Genomic DNA, 13,594 nt, shown 5'->3' with positions numbered 1-13,594 from the left:
CACCAATGAACAGTAACTGTGACATGCACCTAGTTTTTGGCCGTTGGATCCAAACTCGATGGACAGATGAACATGAATAGGACTATGCTACAGTGTACGTGCTACAGTGCATATGCTACAGTACGCACGCTACAGTGTACCTGCTACAGGAACGGGCACAGTGACGCGCTACAGTACTTAATCTGGTCCGCTCGTTTTTAATCCAACGACCCATAGTGCATGTCACCGTACTGTTCATCGGTGACATGCCATGGGCATGTCACCGGATCCGTGTCCGTTGGGGTTGTGACTCGAGAGAACGTATTCTGCAGAACTGATCCCATGATTTTTGGACTCTTGAATAGAAACAATTCAGGAATTTGAACATAAGTTGGGAGAGATTTGTATAGGATCTCTCCATTAGGTAGGATCATAGGATCAACCTAGAAAAAACATACTTTAAACATGCGAAAAAATCTGAAAATAATAAACAACATGCATATAGGTTGTATCTACAACTTCAAGAAATTTCAGCTTAAAATCTGATCTACACTTGGAGAAACAAAAAAGGACAAATTCTATTGTGAATAGTTGACTAGTATTTCACACTATTCCCACTCAGATTTATCTTTTTTGTCTCTCTAAATGTATGTTGAATTGAAGTTGCAAATTTTTGGCGTTGCATATATAACATAGATGTGTGTTGTGATTTATTTTCAGAATTTTTGAACATGTTTTATCTTTGCAAAAAAATTGTTCTCATAGATCCTATCTAAAACCTGATCCTACCTAAGTCTTCCCCAACATAAGTTGGGTTGTGGTTGCGTTCTTCCGCTGCGGTTTCCTTGTTTTGTTGTGAGCCAATGTACTCCTACCATTTTATAATTTCAATTTTGTTTCAAAAATATTTAACCTTGGGTTTCAAATATTTATTTTGCATCCCTTCTTCGTCATGGTTGAATTAATCAAAGTTGAACTAAGATCTCACAAAGGTTCAATAGAGGTTTCTAACATCTAAGAAAACCACTGCAGTGGCATCCATAAGAAACATCCTGTTATCATGAAACTGAAGTAAACTTACTGAAACATAATTACATATTTTGTACAAAGTTTCATGAATATTCCGTTCAAGCTTCAAAATAAAAAATTCAAATTTCGGAAAACCTATTCAACATTGCTTTACATCGTATACGATGGTCAAAAAAATTCATGTTCAAAGGGGCCTCTTAGAAATTCCCGTGAAACTACAAGGTCTATTTTGCAAAATCATGTTTTGTTTGAAAAGGGACCTCTCGATAGTTTCCCTAGAATTGCAAGGTCATTCTTTTGCAAATTTTGTTTGTTGAAAGGGGCCTATGCTAATTCCCTTGGAATCATGAGGTCCATTCTTACAAAATCACCTTTTAGTCATTTCTGAAGAAAAAAATGTTGAAAAACCTCCGCAATTTCTCTAAAGTTGCTAGCTTTTTGACAAAATTCCATGATCAGAGTGTTCTATCTATAGATTGTTCACCTCCCATTGAAAGAATATCCTGCTTTTATGAAAGACACATGATCTTAAATCTGAAGTTTAATCTTGGTGGATACAACCACCCTCCAAACTATCGACCCAACTAAAGATGAAAATGGAGAGGAAAGTTTCTGACCTTTCCACGAAAAAGCGAAAACGGAGTGAAGATACGAAAATAGAATTGTGCAAAACAGAAACGGAACCTTTTTGGTGAAAATGAAAACAAAACAAAAACCGAACAACGTTTTTGGGGGAAAGGAAGGGGAAACTGGTTTTCCATTATTGGCTTATATGGAATTTTTGTTTTAGGGGTGATACGTATGGCTCAATCTAACAGATCCATTACATGACCTTAAACTTTTAAAGTGTCTTTTCCCAAAATCCATGATCATGTTATCCTTTCATGCATTTAATGAAGCTTTCATGGTTTGACATTTCCCTTATTTCCTTGTAAACTGAGCACTATGCTAGAATTAGGGAAAAAAAATGTTTTTTTTTCCTTGAAAGTTTGAGAATTTTTTCCCATGATTAAGGGTTTTTTAAGTTGCGGCGAACGTCTTCATCGCTCACTATATTGGGTCAGTATATGTTTTCAACAATACCTGCTTCTATTTTTTGTTTCTGGGTTTCTGCATTCGTTTCTGCTTCGGTAAAAGAATATGAAAACAAAAAAATAAAATAAACGTGACTGCTCCGGTAAAAGAATATGAAAACAGAAAAAATGAAAATAAACGTGACACCACTCAGTTCCGTCTGATTTCCACTTTGTTTTCATCCTTAAAGCCAATGCTTGGTTTTTTACACGTTCTTTGTGCTTCATGCTGACTATCTGAATGTTGCTTTAATTGCTCAGTATTTCGTTGTTCTTCGTGTTTCATGCTGACTGTATGAATGTTGCTTTAATTCTCAGTATTCCATTCACTGGAATGACCCAATCATGGAACCTCAGAAAAAAAAAGGATTTTAATCAGATCCCACAGAACAATTCACATTACAAGTTCTGCGCCGAAGCACATTAAGCAGAATGCGTGAATAGTTCAATAGACATGATATTATAAAATTGGCCTAACTGGATGATCTAAGGCTCAAAGCCTGTACTCAATGCCCATCGGTCTTGCTGAATCTCACATAAGATGTCCATGGTTAAAATATGACAACATCGTCACATCAATACATCATAATATAGCCAGTTTCAAGTAGTTGAGAGATGTATTCTTGAAAAAAAAATGTAGCTGAGAGATGGCACATCCACCGTCATCAAGTTGGATTCTCCCGCCCTTGCTCAAAACTGAATCCTGCAAAAACAAAAAATCACGCTAAGGGTAGTGTGATCATTGTTTAACAACAGTTCTCAGTTGACAATTAAGCGAAAGTACTGGAACCCGAAACTGTAGTTTCCTAGGCTAGATATGACACCTCATAGTTTCTAGCTTAATCTGACGAACGCAACACATATAAACTGCTTGGTGGCAACAGTGCAGAAATTCTATATCAAAACAGGTGACGAAAGGTTGTTGTGCGGGTGGAGGCCAACTAGAGGGTAAAGGGAGCTAACATAAAGAAAAGAAATCAAATGTTCCCACAGGAATAAAAAGAGATCAAATAGTGCAGGATACATGAGCACAACGCTCTAAACCTGTGACAACAGGATGTATCATATTCACAGCAAAGCAAGTAAAATAAGGAATGATATCAAACACTGATAAGTGTTATGTTCAAGTCTCCCCATACCAATAGATGAAAAGGAAATAAAAGACAACTTTAGGAGGGGGATGCCAGAGAACCTACTTATGAAGCTACATGTATATAAAATGACAAATAAATGGGCATGACTGAATTGATAATGAACAAATGTCAGCAATTATTCACTAGTAATCCAAGTGTGAAGAAGATATATATGATGGACAATTGCGCCATTCATTTATTTTCTAAAAATATCATTCATTCATTTCAGGCGTGTTTCTGGCCTGGCCGACCTCGGATATACTAAAAAAGAGGAATGAACTTCCCATATCTAATGAGCCTCTGAGACATGTAAGTGACTAACACCAACCCATGAAAAGTCAAAAAGTTGTGTTACCACTTAGAACTATTAAATGAAGACATTCATGTAAAGAAATCTACTTCTATTGCATTCACACCTATATTTAAAATGTATTTAAAAATTGAGTTGTTTTATTATATGAGTGTTAAAATGCATCACATTCTAATATTTACGCCTGCAGCATGTGGTGCAAAAATATGACCGTCTGAGTCATGTACAAAAAAAATACATTTAATGCATCTTGGATACTAAATAGTATGCTATTCAACTATACCAAAGAAAAACAGGATCATATTCTTTTCCAGCAAATTTTGCAAGTCTAATTGTTATAGCATGATATCCACCAATTTTTTTTCTCTCAAAATATATCACTAATTTGTCTAGTGAGAAAAAAAAGCAATTCACATATAGGGTGTAAATAAAGTAATAAACCCAGGTGGAGATCAGCATTGTCACTGGGGGCTAAGCAAGAATCCCCATCATTTACACACATTTTGTTTTCGACAAGAAGTAATCAACAAGCCTAGATGGTTTGTTCACCAATTAAATTTAAACTCCTATACAAAATGGATTATAGTGATGTTTTCATTTCTGCGCTTAACCAAATAAGGTGCAGGATTCCATGTTATCAAGTATGTAGTAATTGGGACTCTTAACACATTGGTTTTCTGAACAATTAAGATTTTCTCAATTACTTAATTTTTTACCACACATTCAGGTAAATTTCAGAAAAGTATAGAAAATTTCAAAGCTGCCAGTCAACTTAAGTATGTTAAATTTGCACAGGAACTTCAAAAGTTGGAGAACTCTATCATCCACCACATTATACTTGACACAAACTAACTTTATGTGTTTCGATATTTCAATAGATCTCTCCATTGAACTATAGCTCTCTTTTAATATCCACTTGATGTTCTTGTCCCTGGGAAGACGGAATCATTTAGCCAAGATGAATAATGAATACAAACTTCAACAGCGCAGCAATTATCTATTCATGATATACCTGGGAAACAAGCTGAAGAGTGAGCTTCTCTAGAACTGGGGAGTGTTTGAGAATGCAAGTCAGTGCAGCATAATCAGGACCCGCGCACCAGTAGTCACTGAGTAATAAAGTCTTTAAATTCTTAAATGTAGGGCAACTTTTCAAATCACTTGCAAAAATCACCTGGAATAAATACAAACAGAAGGATGGAGTAATTCTCATTAGAAACCCCAGTTGGTGGCCATAAATACGGAAAATATGTCCATTGTTCTTTGTTTAGTCAGGCATATCCCAGTTTTGGCTAAACAAGCTGACAGCGGTAAAAAGTAACATGACCAGCACGTCTATATTATTCTTAAATCTTCCATGCTTGATAACTTGACATCAAAATCAAGGATTTGCACAATATAACTTCTAATTTTTTGCAATATCCCAAACTCATATGCACAAGCCTGGTATAATGGGTTTGACGCACAAAGTAGATCCAAACAGAATGTCCAATGGTACGTACAAATACATCAAGAAAAAATTAAGTAGATGCTAAAAAAGAATATGTGTTCAGGAAAGAGCTGCAAAACCATACCATTCCTAATGGAAATATCAACTCGAGATGCTTAGCATTATAGATAGCCCCAGGAAGCATGGTATCGCTGCTTCCATCTTCGTAAGCAAGACAAGACACACAACTAGGACAGTCACCACCAAAAATATCCGCTTTGTAGAGAAGATGACAGACACCGCAGCAAGAACGCCCAAGTTCCACATTTGCAATTTCTAACAGTGGCATGGTTTCAAACAAAGGAGTGCCCCACTCAAAGCGACCTAGTGTAAGAGAGATGAGACCTGGAACAGAAACGCGGACTCGATGATCCAGATCGGAACGACAGCCATCGATGCTCAAACATTTGAGGGAAAGGGACGATACCTTGTCAACATCAATCTGGCAACTGTCCATCTTGAGATCCTCCAACGCTTGACAGCCAGAGAAATCAAGAAAGGTCCCTCGGAGGCTTACACCCAGCAGGTCCAATGTCCTGAGATCCCGAGAGACGAGAGGCATGCCATCTAAGCAGAGGAGGTGACGATAATGGAGATGAAGGGTGAGCGCACGAACTCTGCAGAGCACAGCGAAACGGGTCCACCGGTTCACATAGGGCACGTCGTCTTGGGAGAAGCTGGAGAAGTTGATCTCGAAAGTGTTGAGGCCCCCCTGCGTGTGCCCACGCAGGTTCAGCAGATGGTCCACGAATTTTCGAAGCTCCTGGACAGATCCGTGGCATCCGTCGTCGCCCTCGATGTTGACGATGCGTAGGCCTGTGGTGAACTTCCAGAGGTGCCGCCAGCACCGCGCGAGCACGCACGTACGCACGGCCTCGTGCGCCGGGAGGAAGGAGAGGAGATGGTGGAGGATATCGTCCGGGAGGGCGCCGATGCGGTCGGTCGACGGGACTCGCCTCGGGTGCTTCCTTGCCCTCTTTGTTCGGAGGATTTCCGTCAAACAGGCGGTGGATGTCGAGGCTGCGGGGGGCAAGAACGAGATAGACTCACCTGGCTGCAGGCAAGTCCGCTCCTCGCAGGAGGCAGAGGAAGAGAGGATGGCTGCTCCTTCCTGCGCTGCTTGTCTCACCTCCTCGGCGCTGGATTTTGTTCAGGTGGCCAGGTTAGGGAGGAGGGGTTCTGTACCGGGGGAAACCCTTGGCCGACTGTGGCGGCCACGATGTCGACGACGCTGTCGGCGCCGTTCTCCTTCTTGAAGGCGATATCTAGGTACATCCCCTTCCTCCCTAACCTCCCTATTCTCTGGTGAAAACCAAAAGCTTCGGCTTGGGCGGCGGCGGCGCTCCGGCGTCGTTTCCTTGTTGGAGGCGTCGCCTTGAGATAGCGAGGTTGGTGGATAAGTTTGGCGGTGGATGGTAAGCAGTTGGTAGCGGTTGCTTCTCAAGAGTGGTGGTGCTGCAGCTGGTCTTGGTCAGCTGGGTAGCTCCGGCGCTAATCTTCACTGCATCTTCTTTGTCTGCCCCTGATAGCTTATGTCTGGTGTGCAATGATTGGTGCTGCGGTTGGTGGTGTTGTTCGTGGGTGATGGCATGGCGAGGCGGTAGTGCTCAGAGTCCTCTTCTCCGGCAGCAGGTCTACGATCGTCCCTCCGTGCTCAGGGTGAGCTGCTCTACCTCCTGACAGGTGCGGCGCCCCTCGATCCGGGGCGAGAAAGCAGGGTGCTTTCTTCGGAGGTGGAAACGGATGGCTGTGTGACTTTGCTTGCCCTGCTTCAGTTTGACGTCGGCGTGAGTTCCTCAATGGCGGTCTTCTTCACCAACTTCCACTTCTGCAGCGGGACTTCTTGGCTGGACAATGGCATCGATGCTCAAGCTGTTCTTCATTTTCTCTTCTTTTTCTTGATGTATTCGTTGCCTGTAAGCTGTTTCTCCAGCATTCTGTTACACTCTGGCCGTTACGGGCTTTGTTAATTCAAAGTCGGGCACCTGTGTACCTTTTATCTAAAAAAAAGAGAGGATGGAGTTTTTCTTTTAGAAGGATGGAGTTGGAGGGCAAGCAGAGGACTCAGCTTCAGTGATGTGTTACTCATAAGTCACTGGGAGACTTAGTCCCAATCTCAGCCACCTATTGCAGATCCAACGATCTGAAGAGACCAAAAGCAAACTGACTACAGACTAGCCAATTTCAATTGCCAGTACATGTCAGTCTGAAACTTCAGATTACGTTTATTCACAAACCATATGTCGAAATTTTTGAAATTTTCCTATAATTCATAACTCAGTAGATGTGATTTGCTGGATTTTAAAAAAAAAATTCTGGAAAGTTCGAATTTTGAGTTCAAATTTTAGGACAGAACTTGAAATGCACTCAGTTCACAAACTATATGTCAAAATTCATTGAAATTTTCCCAGAATACATAACTCAATAGGTTTGGTTTACTCGATTTTTTTTTAGAATTTTTCTGGCAAGTTCGAATTTTCACCAACAGTTAGCATCATGCAACTGTAACAATGGAAAATCCATCTACAAGTAAAACCAAGAAAGCATTATAGAGTTCACATCACAAACACTTCATTTGGCTGTACCATATCATTCAAATTCGGTGGCAACAAGTAATACTGATGAAACGATAATTGTTAGCCCCTCAAAATACATTTAGGCCTCCCCGGTTGTGCTTGGCCTCAAAATACTATAATTAACCCCAAAAAAATATACCCAAAAGACTACAGTTAGCTCCGGAAGTACCGTGTAACCAACATCTAGACACTAGTACAGATTTCCACCGTAAATACTATCATCAACACAAGTAGAAGGACTCTCGATTGCATTGTAGTTTTCACTCTCCACATTGGCTTCTTTCTTCTAGCCATCATCCCTCACTTCTACTTGAGGTTTTACATCATCTTTATTCTTGTGTTGCTGCCAATAAAAGTTTAACTAGCTAGTTTATTAATAGATGACAACATTTTTTATTCATGTTAACATTAGAACATACCTTTTCTCCTTTTTTGGTTGAAACGGAAGGTTTAGTTGCCCACCGCTTGCCCTTACACAACTTATCAAGCCAAGTTTTCTTTCTCTTCAATTTTTTTGATTAAACTTTTTTTCTTCAGCCATGCAGCTCTTAGCAACTCATCCATTGGTTGCACATTTGGGTCAGCATTTTCCTTGTCGCTACTTGGTTCCTTCATAGAACTAGTCGGTGCATTTAGTTTTTCCTCCAACTTTGGACCAACGGAATCAAGTGCATTTTCTAGCAACAAACAACATTTCGTTGAGGAGGCGACTTTATGTGCCATAGTATGAAATTTATGAGATAGTTCCTTGTACCGAAGCATGGCTTTGGATTTTCTATGACATTCCTTCCTTGCTTGTCCAATATACTTCAAGAATATGTGGTTCTTTATCTTCATCTTTCTCTTCACCACCATCTTTTCGTTCGTCCTCATCTTTCTCTTCACCCTTGATTGGTGATAGATGTTTGACATCATTTTGCATTATGTGGAACATACATAGTCTATGGTATGATTCCGTGAAGACAGCCTCTACAGCTTTTCCCATTTCAGCATCTTGATCGGTATAAATTGTTTTAGGTTGCCTTCCATTATGTGCAGCTAGAAAAGTGTGGAAGAGTCATTCAAATGAGGCAAATGTTTCGTCAAACAACAGCGCGGCACCAAAAATAGTAGCCTCTCTAAATTGATTGAGTAAAAGAAAAACACCAAATGGCCAATATTCCTTATTTGTGCCAAAAGTAGTGTCAAATACTCAAATGTGACTATGTCACCAAAGTGCGCATAGTCTAGCATCATTTTAGCATCAGCCCAGAAAATGTTTGTTATATGCTCCTCACAATCCAGCTGCAAAGCATATTGAAATGATGGATTTTCAGAAATTTTGATGGAAATACTTTAACATGCTACCCGCCTGACCAAAAGCCAATTCTCTCTGCCTCTTGGTTTGTATAAAATTTCTATGGTCACGGCAAGTGTAGTCAAGATTGAATGGTCCACCAGCTCCGCGAGTAGCAAGCTCATATGCAGCTTTAGGCATAATTCCAGAATCATCCGTAGCTTCAATTTTAAAAGCTTGAAATTCTGAAATTTTCCTTTGTGACACCATGAGGTGGCGGGTTTGTGGCAAGTGAAGGAGGTGATTGTGTTCAAGATCAATATCTGTTACAAAAGTCCAGAGCTGCCATGAAATGTAATTGTCATCTCAGCACCACACTTTGTTCTTGTTTCAGCCCTAAAACATTGTTGAATAGATTCACGTTCTCCTTTTTTCCGAATACCTTCCTTGGCACAGACATATCTGCATGATGTTACTATACCATCAGATTTGTTCACATTGGTGTATCTCTTCCTCACTTCAAAGCCTGCACGACCCCCATATGCAACCCAAAAAAGCCAAGCATCTTCTTGGAACGTTCAGTGTATGGTTTCTCTCGTGACCTCTGAAATATTCGGTTTCTGAATTTAAAATACTCCTCAAGGTTTAGATATTTTTCGTGGTAATTGGAGGGACAATGCTCACAGAAACTAAATAAAAGTTGAAGACAAGTAAAACATGTGGGTTTTGTGTACACGATACGACAATATGACACCCTTTCATGTTTTGCCACCGCCATACTTTGTGTGTGGATTTATAGCTCATAGTATAGGTTTTAATTTACCTTCCACTTTTGGCGTTTCACATAGGTTGGAAAATTGGCTTCACGGGAAATGGAAATACTTATCATAACTACAGTGCTTATTGTATATTGGTCTCTATCTAGTTCTACTTAATGATGTGTTTTAAATAAATAAATAAATATCATCCGACAGGTAACAGAGCAAGCAATTGGATACTCTGCTGCCGATGCCCTTTGCGTATTTGGTGCACCAATAGGCGATTAGTCAGACACACACACACATACACACTAAGTCGAGGCCTATGGAAGATTGAGTCACAGAGTTTCAAAAGTGATGAAGTCGCCTCGTAATGGATAAAAATGTTTACTCACCACTAAAAGAATAATACTGGGCTTTAAAAAACCACATTATCTCCAATCCTTCTGTCGCGCAAGGATACAACTACCCACCAAACTATCCAGAGCATGATTTGTTCTCTATATGTTCTTTGTGTTTCATGCGACTATCAGGATGTTGCTATATTCGCTCTGGTTCAACACGCTTAAATGATAGGCTGATTTCAAATCATGGAAGCTAGGAACAAGATAGATAATAACCAGATCACACAGAACAGTTCACCTTAGAAGTTCTGTGCTTAAGCACATTACAAGCACAAGGAAAATGTACAATAAACATGATATTGTAAAATAGGCCCCAATTGGATGATTTAAGGCTCAAAGCCAGGACTCCTAAATTGTCCATCGGTCTTACTGGAACTCATAAGATGTTCATAGTTAAAATATGAAAAAATGCTAGCATCATCCACGCCACATCACAGTAAAGCCTTAGAGTTTCCAGTAGTTGAGAGATGGCACATCCACCATCAAGTCGATTCTTTCACCCTCACTCAAAACTGAATCCTGCCAAAAAAGCCAAAATGACACGGTGAGATAAGAGTAGTGTCATTTGCATGTAACTATAGTTATCAGTTAATAATCAAGTGAATATACTGGAAGACTTCATGAGATTAATTTCAGATGCTGGTACTCTCTTTCTGAACTGAAAAGTGTGTAGTTTCCTAGGAATAGGATAGATATGGTACCTGACCATTTCTAGCTTAATCTATCTAACAAGAACACACACGTCTAATTCTTTGGTGGTCAAAATATGCAGTTCAAGGTGGTTGCGCGGGTGGATGCCAGCTAGTGGGAGAAAGGAGCAAGCAGAAGGAACAGTGACAGTAGCTACTTCAGAAATGTGCAACCAGCTGAAAGAAAAGAAATCAAATGTTTCCGAAGGAAAGAAAAGAAATCAAATGGTCTAAATGTCATGAGAAATTTTATAGCAAAGGAAGTAAAACAGGGAATGACAAGAGACATTGATAGAAGTTATGTTCAAGTCTCCTCGAACCAAGGGAGGAAAAGGAAATCACAGAGAAAACTTTAGTGTGGGGATACCAGAACTATCGTGAAACTGCATCTAATAAAATGACATCAAAAGGGGAATGACTGAATTCATGTAATAAATAAACGTAAGCAATTATTCATTAGTAATCAAGTGTGTGTGTGTGTGTGAAAAAGAACTGGATACTGCTATTCAAACTATACCAAAGAAAAACAGATGCATATGGTCATATTCTTTTTCACCAAATTTTGCAAGGATATCCATCCATGTTTTTCTCTCAAAAAAATCAGTACCTTGCCTAGTGAGGAAGATGCATTTCAAGTATGCGGTGTAAGTAAACCCGGCTGGAGATCAGCATTTTCGGACACATGTGTTACTAATTACAATTTGGAGCTAAGCAAGAATCCACATCATTTATTATAGCCTTCAAACCAAACCAATTCACACATTTTGCTCTCGACAAGAAGTAATCAGAAAGCCTACTTGGTTTGTTCACCATAATAAAATCAAACTCCTCTACAAAATGGATTATAGTAATGTTTTGATTTCTCCGTCTAACCAAATGCGGTGCAGGATTCCATGAATCAATTAATTGGGACTCTTGACATAATGTTTTTATACAAAATTATGCGTTTCTCAATAACTTACTTTCTTTGCCACACATTTAGGAAAATTAAAGAATATACAAAATTAAAAGCATGAGAGGCGTTACCAATCAACTTACGTATGTTAAATGTGCACATGAACTTCAAAAGTTGGAGAACTCTATCATCAACCACATTATACTTGACTGAAATTAACTTCAGGTGCTCTGATATTCCAGTAGGTTTTGCCGTTGAACTGTAGCTTCCTTTCATTTCCACTTTATGTACTTCTTCCTGAGAAGATGCAATCATTTAACCAAGATGAATAATCAATAAACTTCAACAGTGCAGCAACCATCTACAGATGACATATATACCTCGGAAACAAGTTGAAGAGTGAGCTTCTCTAGAACTGGAGAGTGTTTGAGAATGCAAGTTAGTGCATCAAAGTCAGGACCCACGCACCAGTAGCCATTGAGTAACAAAGTCTTTAACTTGTTAAATGTAGGGCAACTTTTCAAATCCCTTGCAAAAATCATCTGGAATAACAAATACAAATAGAGGGATGGAGTAATCCTCATTAGAAATCCCAACTGGTGGCCATAAATACGGAAAGTATGTCCATTGTCTATGGATGCCTGTAATGTAATGGATGTAAACAGCACAAAAGCTGCCATGTATCCCAAGTTTCTCTTGATTTAGTTAGGCGCAGTTTTGGCTAAAAACAAGCTGACGGCTGTATAAACTAACATGACCAGCGCGTCTATATTGTTTAAAATTGCATTCTTAATAAGTTGACATCAAAATTAAGGAGTTGCACAATGTAAAAAAAACAAGTATGAATAATAATATCCCACAATTATTTCTTGTAGGCACGTTTTAATGTGTATGATTGATGAAGAAAGTAGAAACAACGAAACAAATTTAGGACATAGGTGGAAAGCCATACCATTCCTAATGGAGATATCAACTGGAGATGTTCAGCATTGTAGATAGCTCCAAGAAGCACGGTATTGCTGCTTTCATCATTGTAAGCAAGGCAATTCGCACATCTAGGAGCACTGTTAGCAGCACAGAAACCCCGGCTTCTGTAGTTATGACAGAAATCGGTGCATGCACGCCCAAGTTCCACGACCGCGGACTCTAACATGGGCATGATTTCAAGCAGCGGGGTTCTACCCGCGAAGCTGTCTAGCGTAAAGGAGACGAGGCGCGGAGCAGAAACGGTGACCCGGTGATCCAGAGCGGAGCGGCAAAAGATGATGCTCAGGCGTTTCAGCGAGAGGGACGATATCTTGTCGACATCAATCTGGCAGTGGCGCATCCTGAGATCCTCCAACGCCGGGCAGCGAGAAAAATCAAGAAAGCCCCCTTGGAGGCCTACACCCCGAAGGTTTAGTGTCGTGAGATTCCGAGAGACGATGGGCAGGCCGTCTAGCCTGGCGCAGAGGAAATCGGTGTGATACAGACAAAGGGTGAGCTCACGAACTTTGCAGAGGAGAGCGAAACGGGCCCATAGGTTCAGGTAGGGCGCGTCGTCCTGGGAGAGGTCGGAGAGCTCGACCTCGAAAGTGTTTAGGGGCTCGTGGCCACGCAGGATGAGCAGATAGTCGACGAATTCCCGGACATCCTGAATAGATCTCGGGAAGTCCACGGACTCGACGATGCGCAGGCCTGTGGTGAACTTCCAGACGTGGCGCCAGCGGCGTGCGAGCACGCACGTACGGACAGCCTCCTCCGCCGGCAGGAAAGAGAGGAGATGGTGGAGGATCTCGTCCGGAAGGGCGCCGATTCGGTCGACGCCGGCCGGCATGGGCGCTTTCTTGCCCCTCTTGGTCGGAGTCATTCCGCCGAACAGGCGGCGGACGTCGACGCTGCCGGGCAAGAAATCATATCAGTATGTGCAAGGGTGGAGAGAATCGGGAAAAGAGACAAGATGGACCGCTTTGCGGCGGCGTAGACTCACCTGGCCGCCGCCAA

At 40.8% G+C, this 13,594-nt stretch overlaps 2 protein-coding genes across 3 annotated transcripts; both read right to left on the bottom strand.

Annotated features, from left to right (window-relative positions):
* Positions 1-2,522: 2,522 nt before the first annotated feature.
* On the bottom strand, positions 2,523-13,438 carry LOC124682568 (F-box/LRR-repeat protein At4g14103-like). Of its 2 annotated transcripts, none has more exons than XM_047217225.1 (4): positions 12,564-13,438; positions 11,992-12,153; positions 11,755-11,908; positions 2,523-2,784 (listed from the first exon to the last, which is right to left on the bottom strand). In XM_047217225.1, exons 1-4 carry the CDS (start codon positions 13,425-13,427, stop codon positions 2,747-2,749), a joined length of 1,218 nt encoding a protein of 405 aa, XP_047073181.1. In that variant the 5' UTR covers positions 13,428-13,438; the 3' UTR covers positions 2,523-2,746. The 2 variants fall into 2 exon arrangements, with proteins under 2 accessions (XP_047073181.1, XP_047073182.1); XM_047217226.1 differs by lacking the exon at positions 2,523-2,784 and adding an exon at positions 10,478-10,546.
* LOC124682569 lies at positions 4,309-5,636 on the bottom strand. The gene is made up of 4 exons (XM_047217227.1): positions 5,441-5,636; positions 5,099-5,358; positions 4,537-4,698; positions 4,309-4,455 (listed from the first exon to the last, which is right to left on the bottom strand). The coding sequence occupies exons 2-4, from the start codon at positions 5,300-5,302 to the stop codon at positions 4,417-4,419; spliced, it is 405 nt and encodes a 134-aa protein (XP_047073183.1). The 5' UTR covers positions 5,303-5,358; positions 5,441-5,636; the 3' UTR covers positions 4,309-4,416.
* Positions 13,439-13,594: the final 156 nt, after the last annotated feature.

The sequence above is a fragment of the Lolium rigidum genome, chromosome 1 (genome assembly GCF_022539505.1).
Source record: "Lolium rigidum isolate FL_2022 chromosome 1, APGP_CSIRO_Lrig_0.1, whole genome shotgun sequence".
Lineage (NCBI taxonomy): Eukaryota > Viridiplantae > Streptophyta > Magnoliopsida > Poales > Poaceae > Lolium > Lolium rigidum.
This window is presented reverse-complemented; position numbering and strand designations above follow the sequence as displayed.

Bases quoted from the DNA above. Each gene is read 5' to 3' on its own strand.
- LOC124682569 (XM_047217227.1), bottom strand. From the start codon at position 5,302: ATGCCACTGTTAGAAATTGCAAATGTGGAACTTGGGCGTTCTTGCTGC. The intron at 4,699-5,098 runs GTATGGTTTTGC...TATTTATTCCAG, and splicing joins TGATATTTCCATTAGGAATG to GTGATTTTTGCAAGTGATTT. The intron at 4,456-4,536 runs GTATATCATGAA...CCGTCTTCCCAG, and splicing joins CTCTTCAGCTTGTTTCCCAG to GGACAAGAACATCAAGTGGA.
- LOC124682568 (XM_047217225.1), bottom strand. From the start codon at position 13,427: ATGCCGGCCGGCGTCGACCGAATCGGCGCCCTTCCGGACGAGATCCTC. The intron at 12,154-12,563 runs GTATGGCTTTCC...TTGTTATTCCAG, and splicing joins TGATATCTCCATTAGGAATG to ATGATTTTTGCAAGGGATTT. The intron at 2,785-11,754 runs GTAAGTTGATTG...TTGTTTTTGCAG, and splicing joins CATGTGCACATTTAACATAC to GATTCAGTTTTGAGCAAGGG.